At 54.4% G+C, this 22768-nt stretch overlaps 1 protein-coding gene across 2 annotated transcripts; it reads right to left on the reverse strand.

Annotated features, from left to right (window-relative positions):
- Window positions 1-62: 62 nt before the first annotated feature.
- RNF215 (ring finger protein 215) lies at window positions 63-8098 on the reverse strand. Of its 2 annotated transcripts, none has more exons than XM_057526325.1 (9): window positions 7729-8098; window positions 7329-7472; window positions 6774-6845; window positions 6608-6693; window positions 6029-6185; window positions 1999-2115; window positions 1778-1921; window positions 1433-1535; window positions 63-1343 (listed from the first exon to the last, which is right to left on the reverse strand). In XM_057526325.1, the coding sequence occupies exons 1-9, from the start codon at window positions 8050-8052 to the stop codon at window positions 1321-1323; spliced, it is 1170 nt and encodes a 389-aa protein (XP_057382308.1). In that variant the 5' UTR covers window positions 8053-8098; the 3' UTR covers window positions 63-1320. The 2 variants fall into 2 exon arrangements, with proteins under 2 accessions (XP_057382308.1, XP_057382307.1); XM_057526324.1 differs by having other exon boundaries at window positions 69-1343; window positions 1999-2118.
- Window positions 8099-22768: the final 14670 nt, after the last annotated feature.

Raw genomic sequence — 22768 nt, forward strand, 5'->3', positions numbered from 1 at the left:
AAATAAAACTTAAAAAGCATCTGCCTTCTTTTTGCAAGGGTGTGGGACAGAATCCAGGCTCATTCTGATTGTGGGCAGAATTCTGGTTCTTGCAGCTGTCGAACTGGTGCCGCTGTCAGGGCTACTCTGGGCTCTGAGAGGCCATCCAACTTCTTGCCACGTGGCCCCTCCATCTTCAAGTCGGCAACAGAATTTCTCAGGCATTGAATCCCCTCCATGGTTCAAATTTCTGAATTCCTCTCCTTCCACCAGCTGGAGAAAACTCTCTACTTTTAATGGGCTCACGTGGTTAGGTCAGGCCCACTTGGATGCTTTCCCATATTAAGGTCAACTGTGCCATATAACATAACCTAATCATAGGAGTAAAATCCATCAGCGTCATAGTGCCAGGATCACATAAGGCGTGGCCATGGGGGCTGGGGCAATCTCGGGGGCCATTTTAGAATCCGCCTCCCATGGGCAGTAGACTCCAGGGCGACTTGTTTATCTTAAAACATCCACACAAGTTTTACATCTTATGTTAAAATATATCCATGTTTATTTTAATATTAAACCTCCCATACCCCAAATCTAAAAAACCGGATGCCCCTATAAGATGTACCACATTTATCCTGTGGCTTCAAGTATCCTGGTCAGCAACCTGTAGCCCCACGGAGAAGCACAGGACTAGATGGTTTCTAAGGCCTCTGGTCCCAGCCAGGCCCCAGAAGGGAGCCCAGCTGGACAGGCCATGGGACCTGCAGCTGCCGGTGCCCAAGGACCGAGGGTAGCAGGCAATGGAAAGGCCGCTAGGTTTAACATCATAGCCTTCACCAAGATGTGTCATGGAATATGGTCAGGCTAGAGTGCCCCCAAGGCCGGATAGCTCCTCTCCCAACCCACCCCCCAATAAATAAGCACAAAACCTGGCCACTGCAGCCTCAGCCCCCAGGGATGCCCTGACAGGCAGGCCAGAGAGTTCCCAGAGCCCTGGGAACAGCAGCACTGCCCACACCCTCTTCCCCAGGTCCCTGGCCAGAGTCCTGGGAGCTGTCTGAGCGGAGGGCAGGCACCCCAGGATGGCAGAGAAAGGCCCCAAAGCAGCCTCTCTTCCTGCCGGGTCTGGGCCCTGCATCCTCAGCCTGGGGGCTGTGGTCCCTCCATCCCAGTGTGGATGTGGTGGGCACCTTGCCCCTCAGCAGGGGAGGCCCCTATCCTCCTTCCACCCATAGGGTTTTCTGTCCTGTTCCCCCTGCCGTCTTGTTCCAGGCACCCAGGGCCCAGGGCCGGGATGCAGGTGGAGGGGTCCCTTCCCCACATGCAGAGACCCAGCCGGGGCAGCTAATCATCTGAGTAGCGGTTCCCTGCAGGAGAGGAGAAAAAATATAAGGGAGGGAGGTGTCAGGTGGGAACCAGGTGGAGACGGTCAAGGGCCCCCACCCTTGGTGCTCACCCAGGACGTTGAATTTGCACAGCGGGCAGGTCTGCTGGAGCATCAGCCAGGGGTCCACGCAGTCTCGGTGAAACTCATGCTTACAGGGCAGCACCCGGAGCCACTGCAGGATGGGGGAGAGGGCTCAGGCCACAGGCACAGGCCTCCAGTGGGGGTAGCAGGCCCCACGCCCTCACCTGAGCTGGGGAACTGAAACCCCTGTGACCTGCCCCACCCCCATGCTGCTTTCCATAGCTCTGGTGGGGCTGGGTGAAGGCCTGGTTGGGGTACTTCTCAGGTCTCTTGGGAGCAGGGTAGGGGGCATCACGTGTCAGCCGAAGGCTGGCCTCTGCCCAGGGCACTAACTTGCTTGTTGCAGAAATAGTCCAGACACACGGCGCAGGTCTCAGCACCAGGCTCCGGGGGGCCCTGTGCTGCCCGGCCCAGCCGGCAACGCCGGGTCTTGAGGGACGCCAGCCTCTGCACCACCCGGCGCTTAAGCAGGTCCACCTGTGGGGGAAGGGCACACAGTTCCCGAGGGCTGGGGACACCAGGGCTCCCGAGGGCCCCCGAGGGGTGGCTCCCACCTGGCCTCGGGGCTCCCGCTGGCTCTGCCGGGATGCCTGCCGCTGAGCTTGGACCACGAGGCCTGTGCACAGGAGCATGGCCACCAGCAAGATGGTGTTCCACAGCTGTTGCAGGGGCTTCTGGGGAGAAGAGCAGGGTGTCAGGGGCACTGGGGCCACCCCACCCTCTTTACCCAGTAAATCCACCCCAAGGACCAGGCAGATGAGGTCCATGGGCACCATGACCCCGGAGGCGCCAGGCTTCCTCTTCTGAAGCTGCTGTCCCCCACCTCCGCCCCGTGCTCTCTCAGGGACTGCCCCAGCTCCACCCTACATCAGTGCTCAGCCCAGGCCAATCCTGGGCAACAAACCTGGTGCTTGTGCACTCACAGAAGCATCTACTGACAGCCTCACAGATTCCCCAGCCCAGGACCCCCATCCTTACCCAGCACTCCTCCTGGTCTGCTCTCCTGGCTGCCATCACCCACCCACCCACCCCCATCCAGGCTGAGCATTCACAGCCTGAGAGGGCGCTAGTCCCTAGGCCCTGCCTCCTCACTCCCTAGAGGCCCCGCACGCCCTTCCTCTCCTCCCCACTCTGCTGCTCTTCAGGTGCCCTGCTCAGGCCTCACCCGCCCAGTTCCCACCCACAGTCACAGGGATCTCACCTGCAAACCCGATTACACAGCACCCCTACTGGACCCTTCCCTCTGATGCTCCCCTCCCGCCTCCTCCGCATTCCCCATCCTCAGGAGGAAACCCGAACTCTTCTACCAGGGGGCCCTCAAGGCCCTTGATCTCCACCCCTTCCCCCTCCCCCCTCCCATGCTCCCTGCCCCTCCCATGTCTGTGCCTTTCCACACTGTTCCCGGTCTTGGGAACTAATGCTCTTCTTCCACGCTCCCTCCCTTGGCTTATGGCTTTGGACACCTCTTGCTCTGGAAGCTCTCCCTGACCAACCCTGCCAGGCAAATGTTCCCCCCTCACCTCCCCTGCCACCCTCCTCATACCCACTCTGCCCTCAGCGGTCCTCCAGCTCACGCTGGTCGGAGGGAACCACGTCTGAGGTACCTCACTTCGCCTTTGAGAGGCCCCCAGGGGGACACACTGACGTAGACTGAACTGCCACCATATCCAGTGCGGCAGACAGGCTGTGACCACTCAACAGCTGGCTCAGGAGATGACACAGCGGAGGAAGCAAGACCCAGCCACTGACCCACCAGCACGCGGGCCTGCGGATGTGTCACAACTAATAAATGCATTCGTTTAAAAGTTTTCTGCCACCGTGTTCTTCCCCAGCCAATGCTGAAGTTCAACTGCCAACACGTGGTGGGAGAGGGGCTGAGAAGTGATTTGATGGGCAAGGTTGGGTGCTGTTAGGGTCACAAGATGTTGCTTTTGTTCAGGGTGGAAGCACTCTGGGGGCCACTGCCAAGAGGGGTCTGTGAGCCCCAGCTTCATGCTCTGTCCCACCCTTGCCCCCTGGCTTGTGTCCCCGTCCCCTTTCATCCATGGTGGGATGGTGACACCTACTCAGGAAGCTCTCCCGAAGCCCCTAGGCTGAGCTCAGGCGCCTTCACCATGACTGGAGGGCCATGCCCCTCACCAGCTCAGTCATCACCCCAGCAGGTGACAGTGTCTCTGGCCTAGCTCCTCCTCCTGATGGGGCCGCATGAGCCCAGGGCTGGAGCTGTCCTGTCCTCATACCCCCTGCCATGCTGAGCCAGGCTGACACGTGGCAGGACTCGCGCGACCTTTATACTGTAAGCTCTCTGGGGCAGAAACTGGAGCTCCGTGCTTTGGAGCGGCCAGTGAGTTCTGGGTGGACCGAGGGTGTGGCTGGCCTGGAGCTCTACTGGAGGCCAGAGACCCCATCTCCCCAGGCTCGGTGCATCTTGGGGACCCCCACGTGAGGAGAGAGGGCAGGGTTGGGCCTTGTCCATCAGAGCAGTAGGACATGGTCATCGGACTTTTCTGATACATGCTGGCTACAGCTCTGGACGCCCAGAGGCTGGAGGAATGGTGAATGGGCCCTAGGGCTGAGAGCTGGCCCTGGCTGGCCTTCAGACACCTCAGCACCCGTGGGCTCCCAACACCTGTACTGGCCCACCCCGGCCAGCAGCAAGGTCAAGGCTGTTCAGCTTTGCCCTCACAACCAGCCAGCCTCACCTGACCTACAGTACGTGCCCACCTCCTGGCCTCTTGGGCACGCTCCCGGCCTGCTCCTCTCTGAGCTCCAGGCTTTCTGCCCGCACCTCCTCCCAGTCTCGCATCTGACAGCCCCTCACCAAATGCCTGCCCCTCCCAGAAGTCCATGTGGGCTGCCCTCCAGGGGGAGAGAGGGCGGGCTCTCTCCTCTTCCAGAAAGCCCTTCCTTCCACTCCCGCAGCCTCACTGCCCGCTCCCTCTGCAGAACTGCGGTTCACGCTGCTCAAGCGAAATCGTGCTGTCTGGGCTGCCTCCATGTAAGTTCCTCTTCTCTGCCTGTCTTTGAGGCCTTGAACGGCAGAGCCCGGGTCTTCCAGGCCTTCTGTACCCTCCACAGCCCTTCTCACGGAGCCCCAAATGTCCTAGAATATCAGAAGTCTTTTGGTGACTGTTGACTTACTCGAGCACTCATAACAATACAGGTATTGTAGCAGAGCAGCCACCCATCTGCTCAGTGCCCGCCATGAGATTTACATTCACGAGCTCAACAATCCTGTGGCCGTGTGCTATACCTGTTCACAAATGAGGAACGTAAGACCAGAGGTTAAACACGCAGCCTAACATTGCCCAGCTAAGGTTTCAGAGCCTCATTCCAAGTCTGCTTGACTTGAAGCTGCCTTGCACGGCTCCCCATCCACCAAGGCATGCTGGAGGCTGCGTGTCAGGAGAGCAGGGCAAACCTGCCCTGCAGAGTGGGGATTTGAGAAATGCTTGTAGACACAATACCTTTGACCCTCTCTATGCTGAGCACTGGGAAAGCCAGAGACAAATAAGACACAGCCTGGTCTTCGGGAGATAAAGTCACAGTCCCCAACGGTCACACAGGATGGGCTGTCCTAAGAGGCCTATGAAGGGCCTGACAAAGCATTGCTGTGATTTAAAAGCAGGAGAGGGGGCTTCCCTGGTGGCGCAGTGGTTGAGAATCCGCCTGCCAATGCAGGGAACACGGGTTCGATCCCTGGTCTGGGAAGATCCCACATGCCGCGGAGCAGCTAAGCCCGTGTGCCACAACTATCGAGCCTGTGCTCTAGAGCCTGTGAGCCACAACTACTGAGCCTGCGCGCCACAACTACTGACCCGCATTCCTAGAGCCCCGTGCTCCACAACAAGAGAAGCCACGACAATGAGAAGCCCGTGCTCCACAACAAGAGAAGCCACGACAATGAGAAGCCCGTGCACCACAACGAAGAGTAGCCCCAGCTCGCCACAACTAGAGAAAGCCCACGCGCAGAAACAAAGACCCAATGCAGCCAGAAATAAATAAATTAAATAAATAAATTTCTTTTAAAAATTAAAAAAGAATTAAAAAAATAAAAATAAAAGTAGTAGGGGGGCTGGGGGCCCAATGTGAGGGAGGCTTTCCAAAGAAGGCAGGAGGATGAGTTGTGAGGGCTCTGGCTGGACTGGGACATACAGAGCTGGAGAAGGAGGGTGTCCAAGCCTACAGACAAGCCCCGGTGGCAGGAGACCGGGGCATGAGTGGAGACCGGTAAATGGCACAGAGTGGCTGGAGTGTAGGGAGAAGACTGGGAAAAAAACGGTGAGTGATCAGGAGAGCTGTGAAAGCCAGGTAAGGACTTTGAACTTCATTCTGCAGGTGATAGGGAGTCAAAGAAGGCTTCTGAGAGGGACAGGGACGTGACAACAGCAGCAGCTAAGGCTGACTGTGCATGACCCCGGGTCAGGCACCACACTGAGCACCCACCCGGCCCCTGAACCCTCACAGCAGCCCTGGGAGGTGCAAGGGGTGGTCCTCCCCACCAGGGCAGGAAGAGGCCACAGGACTGGAGACAAGTCATGTGTGTGGTCCCCCCACCCCCACCTCCTCTCCCCAGGCACCCACCTGCTCCTGGGCCCGACTGCCTCCCAGGCACACCAAGTCCTGCCATCCTCCGTAGCTGTCCTTGGAGAGGCCACAGGTGGTCCACAGGGTCAGCTTCCACTCGATGTTGGCCGACAGGGACTCTCCGCTGGTGATCTCAGCCGTGGCCTGGGTCCTCCTGGGAGGGAAGGCCAAAGGGGCCAGACGGAAGGGCTCTTGGGAGGAGAGGCCCGGACCCACTCACCCCAGCCTTGTGGGAAAAAGACACCCCCGAGTATCACCCCACAGCCCTTCTGCTTCGGCCCCCACGCCTTTCCCAGCCAGTGGTTTTTCTAGTTCTCATAACAGCCGGCCAAGCAGGCCCTCAAGCACAGGGAAGAGTCAATCAGGAATCTGGCTTCCTCCTTGTTGGAGCCAATCACCTCCACGTATAGAGCCCATAGAATCATCTCCTTCTAGTCCCCTCACCCATTTTTCAGACTAGGAGGCTACAGTCTCAGACTAACAGGGAAGGCCCTGGTCCCAGGACGCCTGAGCCCATGACAAAGCCAAGGACCCTAGCACCCAAGCCCAGTCCTTTGAGCCCAAACCCCAACTCACTGCAGCAGTGCCTCCAACAGCTTAGTGACATTGGAAGAATAATGGAGGACGATCACTGGTCTGAGCAGAAGCTGGGATATGTCCAGCTGTAGGGGGACAGGGAGGTCAGCCAGGCCGGGTCACCCATTCCCCAGCCTACGTGCCCCGAAAGCCTGATCCGGTTTACCTCTCGGACCACGTTGTGGTTCAAGATGAGGAGAAGCAGGGCAGAGGCTCCCAGGAAGAGCGCCCTCCGCATCTGCAGGACAGAGGCAGAGGCTAGCACACACCCTGCCCACACACCTGTCTCACCACCTGTGGTCATAGTTATTCTCAGCTCCTGGCTCTGCGGTTAGCATTTCCTCTGGACAGATCAGCTATAAGCTCCCTGAGGTCAAGGGCAAAAACCCTTATTCCTCTCACCTTCCCCCCAGATGCTCTGGGGGACCCAAATAATACTGTGCCTTCCCTGGTCCAAGCAGGGCAGGCCTGCCCATCGACCCCCAGCAGGAACTCCCCATTGGATACTCTCAAAGTCTGGCTGAGCTTCCTGACTCTCTCTGGCCTTCTCCCACCTCCCTGCTGCCAACCACACTGACTCCAGTCTACCTCTGGGGTCCCTTGCCCCAGCCAGGCCCAGGGCTTCTCTGGAAGCTCCTTAGGGGCCCACCTGGTAGTCTGGTTCTAGCAGTTGCCTTGAAAACCCTTCCTCCAGCCCCCTTTCCACATACACCCCCTGCACCTGCTGAACCAGAGCCTTAGGATAGGCCTGTGGGCCGCTGTCCTGACTCTCCTGGTGAATCTGGGCCTCCTGCTCCTTGCCCACGTATGCCACTGCAATCCAGCCTTCTACGGGCACCTCCTGCTCAGCATCCACGATGTCCATCTGTGGGGCGAGGGGCCATGGTAGAGGGAGGAGGGGGAGGAAGGGGGATCGGTCACACAGACGATGCAAGGCCAGGGTTTGGGAACGAGTCTGGAGGGGAGGGCATCTGATCTCAGGTTCTGGAAGCCGGAATGCTGGGGGCCTGGGCAGCCTGGGGAAGGGGCGCTGGGCTGATAGGGCTTGGTCCAGGATGAAGGCTGGATCTGGGTGCAGGGTCTACGGCGGGGCGGGGGCCATATGTTTCAGCGGCGCTCACCAGCAGCAGGCGGCCACCCAGATGGAGCGCCGGGTCGGCCTCGGGGCCGATCCTGACGCCCTCCAGCAACAGAGCGTCCTCCCGCGGCAGCCTCACGTCCACCCGCACGGCGCGGGCCCCGCCCCGCCCCGCCCTGGCAGTGGGCTCGCTGCCGTCCGCCGCAGCCCCGGGCCCCGCCAGGCCCAGCCAGAATGGCAGCAGGGACAACAGCAGCAGCAGTGGCGACGGCGGCGGCGGAGGAGGAGGCGGCGGCGGCGACCTCGGCGCGGGGCGAGCGGCGGGGCCCATGGCCGGAGACAGGGGCGCCGGGGGTCCTGGGAACATGGGGAAGCGGAGAGAGCCAGGCCGCAGCCGGACAGGGCGGGATGCCGGGAGGGGCGGGGGCGGGGCCGTGGCCGGACGGGGAGGAGCGCCGGGAGGCGGGGTGGGCTCGCGGCGGCTCCTGCACCCAGACCCGGCCGCGCGCGCCCCCTGGTGGCCGTGGAGAACACAGGCGCCGGCGGTCAGCGGGGCTGGAGCCGGGCGGAGCCCAGGTCAACGAGCAGAGGTGGGAAGTCAGAGGAGGCACTCGCAGCTTTCGGTTGTCAGACGGCGGAGACCAGACGAAGGGAGACCAACGGAGATAGTTGGAAGATAGTTGGCGACTTGGGGAGCCGGAGGCACGATTGGGGCCCCAGAAGGGCAGCAACGAGGAACTTATGGGGGTCTGGACGCTAGCCCTTGCTCTGGAGCCGCCCGACGGTCACACGGTTGGCCTGGTTCTCCATTTCTCCACCAGACTGAACTCCAGAGACTGGCCTGACAGGCGTTCGGGGGGTGGGGAGGGACGAGATTGAAGCAAGGGTCCTGGAGGGGCAGAGAGAGGGGCCAGGGACGCCCAGCTAACACAGTTCCTCAGTGGGGCCCAGAGGCTGGGTCTTCAGGCCTTGAAACGGGCACGATAGAAGACCAGCACTGCCTCACCCCCAACAAGTCATGTCTGATGCCCACCGGAATGTGAAAGTTCCATGGACGGCCCTAAAACTCGTCCTTCTCTCCCAGGGGTTGCTGCTGCTGGAAGCTGGCTCAGTCTGAAAACTTTAAAAAAATTGTGTCGTGATAAAAGGGCAAAGGCCTGAGGAGCCATGACACTCTTTCCCCCAATATTTTATTATGAAAAATTTCAAGCATGCAGAAAAATTGAAAGAATTTTACAGGGAACACCTGTATAACCACCAACGTTGAACTATCAAGATGCTCCTGGGCTTCCCTGGTGGCGCAGTGGTTGAGAATCTGCCTGCTAATGCAGGAGACACGGGTTCGAGCCCTGGTCTGGGAGGATCCCACATGCCACGGAGCAGCTGGGCCCGTGAGCCACAGCTGCTGAGCCTGCGCGTCTGGAGCCTGTGCCCCGCAACGGGAGGGGCCGCGATAGTGAAAGGCCCGCGCACCGCGATGAAGAGCGGTCCCCGCACCGCGATGAAGAGTGGCCCCCGCTTGCCGCAACTAGAGAAAGCCCTCGCACGAACCGAAGACCCAGCACAGTCAAAAATAAATAAATAAATAAATAAATAAATAATAAATAAAATTTAAAAAAAAAAAAAAAAGATGCTCCTGAAGAATAAGATGGAGAGAATAAGACAGTCTGAGATCAGCCTGAAGTCAGACAAATAGGGCATCAAACGCAGAAGCCAGAAACTGACCCGCACACAAAAGCATGGCTGTGTAAGAAGAAGCGTTGCATTTGAGGAGAGGGGAGGAGGCAGTAGGATGGACTGTTTGATAAATTGTGCTAAGGGAATGGGTTACCATAAGGAAAATAAATGGTATTAGACTCCTACTGCACATCATACACAAAAAATCAATTCCATGTGGATTAAAGACGTAAATATGAAAAGTAATACCCTAAACATTTTTTAGAAAAAAAACATAGGAGAATATCTTGGTTACTTCAAGGTCAAGAGAGATTTTTTTTTTCTTCCAACTTTATGGAGATATAATTGACATACAGCACTGTATAAGTTTAAAGGGCTACAGCATCATGATTTGACTTACGTACATTATGAAATTATCATAAGTTTAGTGAACATCTGTCGTCTCAGACAGATACAAAATTAAAGAAATGGAGGACTTCCCTGGCGGCACAGTGGTTAAGAATCTGCCTGCCAATGCAGGGGACACGGGCTCGAGCCCTGGTCTGGAAGACCCCACATGCCGCGGAGCAACTAAGCCCGTGTGCCACAACTACTGAGCCTGCACTCTAGAGCCTGTGAGCCACAACTACTGAGCCCGTGTGCCACAACTACGGAAGCCCACGCGCCTAGAGCCCGTGCTCCACAGCAAGAGAAGCCACCGCAATGAGAAGCCTGCGCACCGCAACGAAGAGTAGCCCCTGCTCACTGCAACTAGAGAAAGCCCGCACATGGCAACAAAGACCCAACGCAGCCAAAAATAAAAAATAATAATAAATTAAAAAAAAAAAAGAAATGGAAAAAAATTGTGATGATAACTCAGGATTTACTCTGAACAACTTTCATATATAATATTCAGCAGTGTTAATTCTACTTATCATGTTGTACATTATATCCCTAGTACTTATTTATCTTATAACTGGAAGTTTGTAGTACCTTTTGACTGCCTTTATCCAATTCCCCCTCCCCCAGGAGAGATTTCTTACTACATAAAAGCAGATTATAAAGGAAAGTACTGAAAAAAATTCATCCACAATAAAAAATGAAAAACTCTGTTAACCCAAACATTGTAATAAAGCGGCAGGGAAAGCCACCAAATGAGAAAAGGTATTTGCAACCAAATGATTCATATGCAGAATATACAAATACATAGATATGGGCACAAGATACAAATAGGCATTTGCCAAAAGAGGAAACAAGAATGGTCAATAAATATGAAAAGATGCTCAACCTAATCATTAATCAGAGAGATACAAATTAAGGTCTTATGAGAGATCAACTGGCAAAAATTTGAAGTCTGACAATGCCAAGTGCTGGTAGGAATGTGGATCTGTACACTGCTGATGGGCATACAGCCTGGTTGTGCTGGTACAGGACAGCCACGCTGGTAATAATTGTACATCAAATAAAACTGGAGATGCACACTCTCAGGAATTCCACTGCTGGGTATACAGTGCACTCTAGAATAGTGGTTCTCAACACAGACTGAACATTAGAATCATTTAAGGATCTTCTAAAAAATACTGATGCCCAACCTCTACTCCAAATCAACTGAATTGTTATCTCTGGAGTTGGGGCCTTTATTGTTGGAAATGAAAAGAAGCTTGCACACCAGGTGACTCTGCTGGCTGAGAACCATTCCCTGGGCATGTGTAGAACATCCCTATTTGAATAGTAAAAGACTGAAAACAGCCCGACTCACAATCACTAAAGAGATAAATCGTGATATCTTCATGTGTAGCGTACAATGCAATAGAGAAAAATGAATGGACTAGGTATGTGTATCACCATGGATAATTCTAACAGAATGCTTAGCTCAAAAAGCAAGTCTCCAAATAATACATGCTATTTAAGTTCAAAAAAATCGACTTAAGGTCAACATACAAAAATCAGTTGTGTTTCCACACACCAGCAATGAATAATCCTAAAAGGAAATTAAGACAACAATTCTATTTACAATAGTATTCAAAAGAATAAAAATATCTGGGAGGGACTTCCCTGGCAGTCCAGTGGTCAAGACGCCGGGCACGGGTTCCATCCCAGGTTGGGGAACTAAGATTCCCGCATGCTGCGCAGCGCAGCCAAAAAAAAATGAATTACCGTCTGATCCACTTCTGGGTATATCCAAAAGAAGTAAAGGCAGGGACTCAAACAAGTGTTTGTACACCAGCATTCATAGCAGCATTATTCACAATAGCCAAAATATGAAAACAACTGTTACTGAACCAGGTTTGTTTTGCCCGTTGCACAAGCCGAAACGCTGGGACACTGAGGTTTGCAGCAAAGAGAGGGTTTATTCATAAGGCAGCCAAGTTAGGAGATAGGAGAAGTCTCAAATCTGCCTCCCTGAAGGCAAGGGGCTCCGGGGTATTTATGGGATGAAGATAAAGCAAGCAGGGCAGTCTGAGGCATGGGGAGTGTGGGGAGCATAGGGAAAGGCGATTGGAAAAAGGGGCGGTAATCTTCATTCTGCACAGGCGTAACTAAACTACAGGTCTCTGCACGTTCATAGCACAATCTGAGGGTGGAATTTTGGCCCTCTGACATCAAAAGGTCACCAAGCGGGCACTCGAGCATGCCCAGTTGGAGGGTCAATGGTCCTATCCAGTCTTAACCAGCTCACCTCAAATTAGGCACAGCTGACTCTAAGTTTCTGGAAAACAACTCGGGCAAATATCTTATTGTTTAGGCCACTGCTGCTTGGAGGACATGCATCTTAAAATGACCTTGATTAGTGAAGGCAGGTGAAATGGATTTGACTCATTACCCACAGTTTTGCAACCAAAATGTCCACCAGTGGATAAATGGGTAAACAAATTTTGATATGTTCATATGCTGGAATAGTATTTAGTCATAAATAGGAATGAGGTGCCGACACCCATGACAACATGGATGAATCTTGAAAACATTATGCTAAGTGAAAGTAGCCATACACAAAAGGCCATGTATTATTGTATGATGTGTCCAGAATAGGTAAATCCATAGAGATGGAAAGCAGATCGGTGGCTAAAGAGAAGGGGAAATGACAAATGACTGCTTCACAGGTACGGGGTTTCCTTCTGGGGTGACGAAAATGTTTTAGAACTGGATAGAGGTGCTGGTTGCCCAACGTTGTGAATGTACTCAATACCACTGATTTTCTTACTTTAAAATGGTTCATTTTATGTTGTGTGAAACTCACCTCAACGGCAAAAAAAAAAAACTGCAGGACTGTCTGTATTTTTAAGAAATGCATTCACTTGTAACAAAACTCTAAAACAATCAGGCAAACGAGAAACACAAAGTTCAGTTCACCAGTGTGGGATGTAATTGGGGAGGGACACCCTCCCCAGCGGTCTCGGTGTTCTGCTTTTTAAGTCACATGATTGTTCATTATATCATTCTTCTTTGTATAGGTTACTAACATTCTTTTGTATGTTCTAAGTTGCAAAATGCACGGTGGAGGCCCCTTGGTGTCCACGGAGAGTCTTGCTTCTCTGATTCTGTGAATGTCCCAACCCGTCTGTCAGCCCCAATGACAAGGTTGCAAGGACACACCCTGTAATTAGCCAGACCATTGGCTCCACTGTCTCCCTATCCCTGTTCCCACCACTTTCTCCCTACCCCCCCCAGGCAGTGGGTCCTTGCTGCCCCCCAACACACACACACCTACCAGATACAGATCCCAGCTCACACCCGTCCCCCACCTAGAACGCATCTCTTCTTCCCCACAAATGTCCACATCCTAGCCTTCAGTCAGTGGGAGCCTGAGGGCTGCTGTAAACTTGGTGAGTGAACAGTGTTACCCTGAGGTCTGTCCTCCCACGGGGTAACCCTGGTGATCCTGGAAGAGACAAAGGCTTGAGGATACAGTCTCAACGTGGGAGGGTGTAGCCCAGGCCAGGCCCTTCTGCTGCTGGGTGGGGTGGGGTTGGGGTCAGTAGAGGAGCAGTAGAGATCAGCCTTGCTACTGATGGGGGAGTAAGCCCAGGAACAGAGGCAGCAAAGGACCAGAGATTGACTACAGGGAGGTGAATGCTCAGAGAGGCCCTGCTTGGGAACAGAGCATCTAAAGACAAGAGAGGGCTTCCCTGGTGGCGCAGTGGTTGAGAGTCTGCCTGCTAATGCAGGGGACACGGGTTCGAGCCCTGGTCTGGGAGGATCCCACATGCCGCGGAGCGGCTGGGCCCGTGAGCCACAATTGCTGAGCCTGCGCGTCTGGAGCCTGTGCCCCGCGACGGGAGGGGCCGCGATAGGGAGAGGCCCGCGCACCGCGATGAAGGGCGGTCCCCGCACCGCGATGAAGAGTGGCCCCCGCTTGCCGCAGCTGGAGACAGCCCTCGCGCGAACCGAAGACCCAACACAGCCAAAAGTAGATAAATAAATAAATAAATAAATAAGAAAATCCTTTAAAAAAAAAAAAAAATGTTTAAAAAAAAATAAAAAAAAAAAAAAGACAAGAGAGACCAGGGCTTCCCTGGTGGCGCGGTGGTTAAGAATCCGCCTGCCATTGCAGGGGACACAGGCTCGAGCCCTGGTCCGGGAAGATCCCACATGCTGTGGACCAACTAAGCCCGTGCTCCACAACTACTGAGCCCGTGCTCCACAACTACTGAGCCCGTGTGCCACAACTACTGAAGCCCGTGCACCTGGAGCCCATGCTCCTCAACAAGAGAAGCCACTGAAATGAGAAGCCCATGCACCGCAACGAAGAGTAGCCCCTGCTCACTGCAACTAGAGAAAGCCCGCACGCAGCAATGAAGACCCAACGCAGCCAAAGATAAATAAAATAAATAAATTTATAAAAAATAAATTAAATAAATAAATAAAGACAAGAGACCACAGGGTAAGAAGGGATCTCAGAAGGGATCCCAGCTGGGGGAGGAGGCGGGTCACGGGGCCTGGTGCTGACCCTCAGGCCACTCTACTCTCAGGGATGGACGGACAGGATGCTCAGCCCTGCAGGCCCCTCCAGAGGAGCAAAACCCCCAAATCCTGGCTTGCTTCACTTCTGGGGCAGGGTAGGGAGCTGGTAGGGACAGAGCCATCAGTTTCTCAGCCTGTGTCTCCAGGCAAGCCGCTTCCCTTTTCTTGGCCTGTGTCCCCAACTGGGAGTTGGACTAAAAATTTGGGGAGTGGGTCTTTTCACCAGGCATGCTGTGATCCCAAGTGGCTTGTGTCTTGGAGTACAAGGTTTCCTGGCTCTGGGCTGGGCTGTGAACTGCGTGGAGGAGGCCCCCCATCCCCCATCTTTCCTCATCCCCCCTAAAGTTGCAAGGGGACAGAGGAAGAAATGAAGCCATTAATGAAAGTGTGAAGCATGGGGTGCCTTACCCCAAGCACTAATGGGGCAGGGGCAGGGAAATGGTTTAGACTTGGTACCAGGAACGTGATATGTGGTGAGGCTGGCATGAGCCCAGGGCTGCTCTTCCTCTGATGTGAAACGAATTCTTCATTGTGATTCCAGGCTGTGCATAAAATGGTCAAGCACCCCATGAGTCCACGGATGGTGGTGCTGGCAGAAGGATGAAGGGCAGGGAAGGCAAATCCATGTTCAGAATACAAGTCTGCTCCAGTGAGCACGAACCTCGGCCCCTGTGATGGAGGAGCGCCAATGTGACCGAGCTGCCACCAGGTGGCAGGCTAGTCCCCAGGGAATGGGGCCACACTGGGGCCCAATGTTGGTCTCTGCTGTTTTTACAAAGGGGCCTTGAGGAAGGCAATGCCTTGCTCACAGGAATGTACCACCCATGGGGGTGTGAACTAAAAAGGCTGCCTGCCATATCAGTAAACAAAGGATGTCGCAGCCATCAAGCCACCACATTATAGCCACCCCACCAGTGAGCCCTGAGGGAACTCAGGATGAGAATACAAAGGATGCTGGCCCCATGTAGCTGAGGTGCATATCAAAGGAATTATTTCAGTGAGCCCAGACTCTTCCCATACACAGAAAAGCGCCACATTCCTTAACTTAAGATATCTGGTTTTCTTATCTTAACAGGAATCTTCTGATGTTCCAACTACCTGGTCTTTGTTGCAAAAACTCCTATGTATCCTTGCTTCCCCACCTTCCTCTTCGGAACAGTTTCTCAGAATTATCTGAGATGCTGTGTCCCGGGTTTAAGTCATCAGATTTGGCCACTGAATAAAACATAACTTTTAGGTTGTGCATTTTTTTTTCAGTTGACAGGGCTTCAAGCCCAGTTGCAGCAACAGAGGACTAGGCTGGTGGGCGGACTGTATTTCCAGAACTCAGAGGTCCCTGAGATCTCTTCACCTTATAGGCACGAGCCCCAGAACACATAACAAATCATCTTAGAAAAATCTTAGACTGTCCCTTCGTTGCCTGGTTTCATCATCACCCCCCTCTACTCACCCAGATGCCCAGCGAGGGGTGTTGACCCACCTGAGATCACACAGGGCAGGTGCACATAAGGAATGTAACTGTGGTGTGGCAAGAGGAGGGGCTGCAGAGTAGAAGGGGGGTCAGGGTGGTCAGGGTCCAGTCCTAAGGGGACAGAGTGAGTGTTGGGTCATGCCCACAAATGGATGTTGACCACCTACGGGGTTCTAGGCACTGGGCAGGTAGCCATGACTATGACCAGCAATGGCTCCTGCCCTTGAGAATAGATGGTCAACCATAACCATGTATTTCAGACCATGGTAAGTGCCACCTGAAGGAGATAAAAATAGCATTAGAGGGTGACCAGGGCTGGGGGCTGCTTCAGCTTCAGTGCCAGGGAAAGAAGGACTGTCCAAGAGCAGTGTAGTGAGGGTTAAGACCTGAATGGCAAAAATATATGGGGGAAGAAGCAGGAAGTTCAAGTAAAACAGCTGATACATTTACTATGTTCCAGGTACTGTTCAAGTGAATTGCATGAACTAGCTCATTTAATCCCATCAACACCACATGAGGTAGTAAGATTGTCATTGCCATCTGATGGAAGGGAAATTGAGGGACGGAGGTCAAGTAACCCCAGTAAGTGATGGACCCTGGACCTGAATGCAGGTGGTCTGGCTGCAGAGTCGGTGGGCTCACCCTGAGCTGTCACGCTTCTCAAAGGCACTGGCCGGGAATGAACAGTCTGGCTGTAGAATCTGGATTCTGTCTTGGGTGTGGGTAGAAATGACAACCCACTCCTCCCAGGGGAAGCCTCCAGGCTTGTGCCAGTTAGTGGCAGAGCCAGGGCAGAGTCTTCAGCACCCCTCCTGCCCTCCCCTCCCTTCTCCTCCTCAACCCGCCCCTCCAGGAGCCCTGAAATGCCTGCTCCCTGCCCCCAGCCTCTTGGTTCACAGCTAACTGGGCCACCTCACTCTAAAGGGATTTGACTTCTGGAGAGAACTGGAGACTGGTGAGAAAGGGCTTAGGGATTAGACAATGATACCCGGGAAGGTAAGGGACTTAATTAGCGGGGTTCGGGTGTGGGAAGTGGGGCAGGGAGAGGATTTGTGTCTTCGCAAAGCCAGGGTAGACTGTGGAAGCGAGGAGGAAGTGGGCTCCTGGGGAGGAGCCAGGCGGGCTTGGTTTCTCACGTTCTGTTGTGCCTTCAGAAATAACACATAATAGATTATAGTACTGATAATCCGTCTCATTTGTGCACCCACCACATTTCCAGCCATTATTTCGGTTGGAAATCTCACAGCAGCCCTGGGAGAGAGGCAAGGATTATTTTTCTCCCCAGGTGACAGGCACCCAGAGAAGGCAGGTAGGTGACTTTGCCACTGGAGGAGCTGGGGTTTGGCCGCAGGCCTCCTGGCTCCTGGTCCAGGTCTGCTGCCTCTGCTTTCACAACATCAGTGCAGGGGGAGAGGCAAGAGCAGGGGGTCAAGAAGCTGCAGCAGAAGTCATCGGGAACTCAGGCTGCCACCCTCCTAGACGGAAGTCCCTGAACACCCCTGGCCTCCTTATTTGGTGGGGTGGGTGGAGGGTCAGTGGGGAAAGCAGGAGGGAGAACAAACCGTAAGGTAATAGACAGGTTGCCATCCTGTATTCTGGGCACCTGGGCAGGGCTGCAGCTGGAACCCGAGGGGCCTGCAAAGAGGGCTCCTTATCCTGCCCCCTCCCCTAGATATAACCCTCTCCCCAAGGGAGATCCACGTGTGTCCCTTCAACCTACAAAGGCACTCTCGTCCACAGTCTGAACTTACCCTGGTGGATATTCTACTCTTGTTCAACATCAAGGATGCCCAGTTCCGAGAAGAAGAGAGACCACCCCACTAGCTCAAAGATCTCAGACTAGGTTCTCCCCACCACTCAAAGGTCCCTCCTGACGCCCGGCCCTCCTACAGCCACATCCCCCCATGCCCTGACTCTTTATCTGGCCCCCACTGCCCCCTCACTTCTCCACAGCCTGATCTCAGTCTGGGCGTGCCCCCCACCAATACTGTAAGTTCCCCGGGCGCAGTTTTTGACTCCATGATTAGCACAGCGCTCAGTTAAATAAGTGCCGAATGAATGAACAAACGTATGAATGAATGAATGAACGTTTGAATAAATGGATGAATGGTTCCCAGGCCTCCGTCTCCCTCCAATCTGGCCGAATCCTGCTCAGCTATCAGGTCTCTGGGAAACCAAGGACTGGATGGGGACCCTCCCCTCTGCACCCCCTATGGCAGCACTGGCCACTCTGTAACGAATGGCCTTTGGCCTTGGCTGTCCCCCTGTGGACCAGGAACTCCAGGAGGGCAGGGCCTGCTGGCCTCATCCTCTGAGGTGCCCCCGTGCCTGGCCCCATGCCCGCTGCATAAGTGCTGGTGGAGCAAAGGCGTGAAAGGTACACTAGCTTCAAGCTCCACTCAGGAGCGGAAGTCTGGGCTGCCTGGGTGCGGGGGAGGGGCGGGCACAGGAGTGAGTCCCTCACCACTGCTTCCTCATTCTGCTGCTGTCACCTCCACTGTCCGGGCCATGTAGTCCTGGGTGGTGCAGATTTCTTTATTCCTTCCCCACTTTGCTTGAAAAAGACTTGAGGCAGCATGTGGGCAGGGCTGGGAGGAGGCTCAGAGTCAGGGCCTTTCTGCATGGCCACCCACAAGTACAAGGGCTTTCCAGAGTTCCAGCTGCCCCAGCCTCCTGGAAGTAGAGTGTTCCACAAATATTTGTTGAAGGGTTTAAAGGACTGTTCTCTCCGACTCTCAAATCCCCGTGCCAATCTCCGCACCACCCCTTCCCCGTTGGCACCACAGAATCAGAAGGCAGGGCACCCAGGGGCCTCCAACCTCCTGGTCAATGCCCTTGTTTTAGAGAAGAGTCATCCAAGGCCCAGGTCAAGGGCAGATGGCCCCAAGGAGGCCCCCTGCTGAATAGTCACTGCAGCACATTCACTGAAGAATGTGGTCTAGGGACTTCCCTGGTGGTCCGGTGGGTAAAACTCTGCAGTCCCAATGCAGGGGGCCTGGGTTCGATCCCTGGTTGGGGAACTAGATCCCACATGCATGCTGCAAAAAGGATCCTGCATGTCACAACGAAGATCCTGTGTTCCACAACTAGGACCCGGTGCCGACAAAATAAACAAACAAACAAATAAATAAATAGTTTAAAAAAAAAAAAAAAGAATGTGGTCTAAAGTCCAGGCTCTGGACTCCCAGTCCAGTGCTCCTGCCTGTGTTCAGAGCCGCCTCCCAGAGGAATCTCAAGCCCTGGGCACTACCTCCCAAGACTAGAACTGTTACCCAATATGCCTCCTAAATCTCTGGGTTCCAGCAGTCTTCTTTCAGCTGTCCATATGCCATGCCCGGCAGGGTATACTCAGAACAGCACACCCATCACAAAGCTGGCAGGTGGCAGGGCCTGGATCTTGCCTCCGGCCTGCCTGATCTACGAGGCTGGGCTCTTTCTCTTGGGCCAGGCTGTTGCCTGACAGTCACCACTACAACACAAAGCAGTCAGTGTCAAGGCCAGGAGAGAGGGGCTACTGGCTGGCAGAGGTCATGCTGGGTTGGGTGGATCAGGGAGAAGTTCCTGGAAACATCCCTGGATCAGGCTTTGAAGGCCAGGGAGGATCTGGCAGGAGGAAACAGGAGAGGGAAGCAGCTCTGAAGAGGCAGGAGGTCAGAAGTGCATCTGAGGAGCAGCTTGGAGCTTCTCTGACTGAAATTAAAGTGTGCAGTGGGGAGAAGTGGCAGTCGAGGCCACAAGGGATGCTGGGATGAGCTGGGGGTAGGCCTTGAATGCAAGTCAGGGAGGTTGGGCTGACTCCTGAAGGAACTAGGGAGCCATTGCAGATTCTTGAGTAGCGGAGCAACATACCTAACAGGGAGGGAGAATTGCCAGACCAGGACTGGGGGGATAGAGAAAAGGTGGGGATGTGGAGGAGGGAGTTCTCTTAGTAACCAGCCTGGAGGAGTTTAATTATAGATAATAAATATATAATAAATAAATAAATATATAATCCAGATTTTGATTCTAGGATTTATTTGATCAGATTAGCCGCTCCATAGTGGGGCTGGAGATAGGTAAGTTTCAGTGGACAAAGGAGAAGCAGGCAGCCCCAGGGCCTGGGAAGGGCAGACTGGAGGAAGTGTACTTCATTTAGGCCTTTATAGTGGGTAAATCCAGATTCCTTGGGAGAGGGGGCTTGTTTGGGGCTGGGGACTGTTTCCTGTTGGGTGAATGTTTTCCTTGTGCTTTCCTGGGAAGCCTCTCCAGGCAGTTCCCAGGCTAGTCCAAACCCCAGCCCGTGGGCACCGGGGAGCATTTGGCCTAGAAGCCCAAGACTTGGGTTCAAGTCACAACTGCAGGCACTCTCACATGACTGCCTCTCTCCCTCAGAGTCCTCAAGAAGTCACCTGACCTACCTACCTTAGGGGGTCACCATGGGCTTAAATGACAAGCTAGGTCTGAAAGTGTCTTGTAGACTGTAAAGTGCTGAACCAACCTAAGCAGTTGCTCTATTTTCCTTTGAGTAGGTCCTTCACTGAAAAGAACATCTTGCCCCTGCAAGGGTCTAAAAGAAAGATCTCAGCCAGGCACGCAGCAAGGAAGTCGCCTGTGCCCTGCCCTGAGCCAAAGCCGATGAGTCTGTAATCAGGGCAGCACTGCTAGGACTGCCTGAAAATGCTTCACAGGGGTGGGAGCGGGGGCCTCTCAGACACCAGGCTGGACCCAAGACCCTCACTCTGTGCCTGGCTGCAGACCTCCATGGTGGAGGCCTCGCCAGGTGCAGAGCGAAGTCCTCCCAAGTGTCTTTAATGGGCCTGCTGTAGCCTGCCTCTGCCTTCTAACCCAGAGAGCCAGGGGCAGTCTGCTTTCCACTCTCCTGGAGTGCAGAGTACAGAGGTGGCAGGGGTTTTGCTCTGGGAGGTGTGATGCTCACAGGCTCCTAGGCCTCACTCTGCATGAATTCCAGGCAGTAAGAGGAGGGCGCGACTCAGCACCTTCCACGTGCCAGGCACCCCGCGAAGCTCTCTACATCTGTCACGCCACTAACGACTTTGGGCAGGCCATGGCCTCTTTGGGCTTGTTTCCACGACTGTTAAGTGAGGTGAGCTGCTTGATCCCTGAATGATCTATGTTTGAGTCTCTTTCCCAGGGCTCCCCCAGGACCTAGCTCTGTGCCTACGGGAGTGTTTCTTGCATTCATTCATTCATTCGGCATTCATTTATTGAGCAGCCCCTGAGTGCAGGATGCTGTGCTGGGGGGAGGGGCTTGTGGGGATTCAGGGGTGAGTAAACAGGGTCCTGTGCCCAAGGACCTCATGGTCTAGCAGGGCAGATGCTCCTAAGCAGGGCCACGTCAAGGTCCTGCTGGTCCTCCTGGCTCAATCCTTCTCTCCCCTCCTCTCTAGTTGTAGCCATGCTTCCTACCTACCACCAGAACTTTGCTCGTGCCATTGTGCCAGCATGGAATGAATGAATCTCCTTTCCATTTCCTTCCCATCCCAGATTTTTAGGGCCCAGTCCAATGTCGCTTCCTCCATGAAGCCTTCTAGGATTATTCCAACCCAAAGCAAATTCTCCCCCCTTAAGCTCCCAGGTACTTGCCGGCTCTCTTTGGGACATTTGTCTCGTCCTTGTATTCTAGTTGATGGTGCCTGTGTCTTACCTTTGGGAGTGCAGGATGGCATCTGACTCATTTTGGGATCCCCAGAACAGCGCCTAGGGCCTGGCACGCAGTAGGAGGAAAGAATGGCCAAAGCATGTGACCAGCTGCTACCCTGGAGGTAGGATTAGAGTAGGGGAGGGGGGAACCCAGACAGAGAGGGAGGGCTGGTGAGCTCAGAAAGTAGGAAATGGCTTCATTGTATGGGGATGGGGCATGGCAGGTCAGATGGCATCTGTCCCACAAATTAGACTTGCAGCTAGCTACATGGGAACCCACAGCTCCGGCCCCTGGGTGTGAGCGGGGGGAAGCAGATAAGCTGATAGAAGGTCCGCTTTCTTTGGGCCATCGCTTTCGCTGTGGCTTCCTCCACGTCCACCCTGCATCTCCACCCCGAGGCCGAAGCCTGGCCAGGCAGGCAGCAAAGGGAAGCTCTGCAGAGTGGACAAAGGAGTGGTCACATAGGGGAACCCTGTGCTAGGCACTGCCCTGAGTGCAGGGCAAGCTATGTACATTAGCTTGCTTTATCCTCCCATGCTGACTCAAGGTCCAGATCATCCAAATCCATTTAGTGAATGAAGAAGCTTGGATTCAGAGAGGTGAAGTTGCTCCCTGAAGTCTCATAAAAACAACAGGAAGATTTAGGATTCAAACCCAGGTCTTCTGATTCCCAGAGAGGAAGCAATCCTCCATGCCAGCTGAGGGTGCCAGGACCTTATGAGCCTCTCAGAGAGCTGCGAAGGTCAGAAGCAGAGGACAGGGCTCTGGGTGGGGAGATGGGGTCTGGGTTTCCTTACCCCCCCCCCCCTCAGCCTGCCTGCCCCGAAGGGGGAGGGGAAAGGCTGTTAACACTGAAAGGCTCCAAACTGGGTTTGCAGCAGTGGTCCAAAATCCATGGCAGGACAGGAGGAGGGCAGGGGCCCCAGAGAGAAAAGGCCAAGGCCACTGTCCTAGAGGCAGGGCGATGGCTAGACTTAGGGGACCTGGTCCCCTACAGAGGCTTCAGTCAAGCTCCCTCCCGTATTGGAGGGAGATGTCCTGCACCGTGGGGACCTGATCTTAGAAGAGCTCATTAGATAGCACCTAGTTGGGGACACTAAGGCCTAGAGAGTTCAGGTGTCTCCTCCAAGGTCACAGTGTGAGCTAAGGGTAAATTGGGGACTGGAACCCAGACTTCCTGTCCTCATGTCTCCTACCGGCCTCGGCCCGCGTGGGCACTCGGGCTCGCCTCCTGCTCAGGTCTCCGCTTCAGAAGGGCGGAGGGTACCCGCGTCAGACGCTCCTGCGCCCAGCGCATCTCTCCCTACTCCGCCCCTTGGGATCCTTTAAGAGGCGGGGCTTGGCTGCCAACCG

This window comes from Balaenoptera acutorostrata, chromosome 13 (genome assembly GCF_949987535.1).
Source record: "Balaenoptera acutorostrata chromosome 13, mBalAcu1.1, whole genome shotgun sequence".
Taxonomy (NCBI): domain Eukaryota; kingdom Metazoa; phylum Chordata; class Mammalia; order Artiodactyla; family Balaenopteridae; genus Balaenoptera; species Balaenoptera acutorostrata.

Excerpts from the sequence above, each read along its gene's own strand:
- RNF215 (XM_057526324.1), bottom strand. The coding sequence starts at position 8,052 with ATGTTCCCAGGACCCCCGGCGCCCCTGTCTCCGGCCATGGGCCCCGCC. Across the intron at positions 6,694-6,773 it reads ACCACAACGTGGTCCGAGAG|CTGGACATATCCCAGCTTCT; the intron begins GTAAACCGGATC and ends GTCCCCCTACAG. Across the intron at positions 1,922-1,998 it reads AGCGGGAGCCCCGAGGCCAG|GTGGACCTGCTTAAGCGCCG; the intron begins GTGGGAGCCACC and ends CTTCCCCCACAG.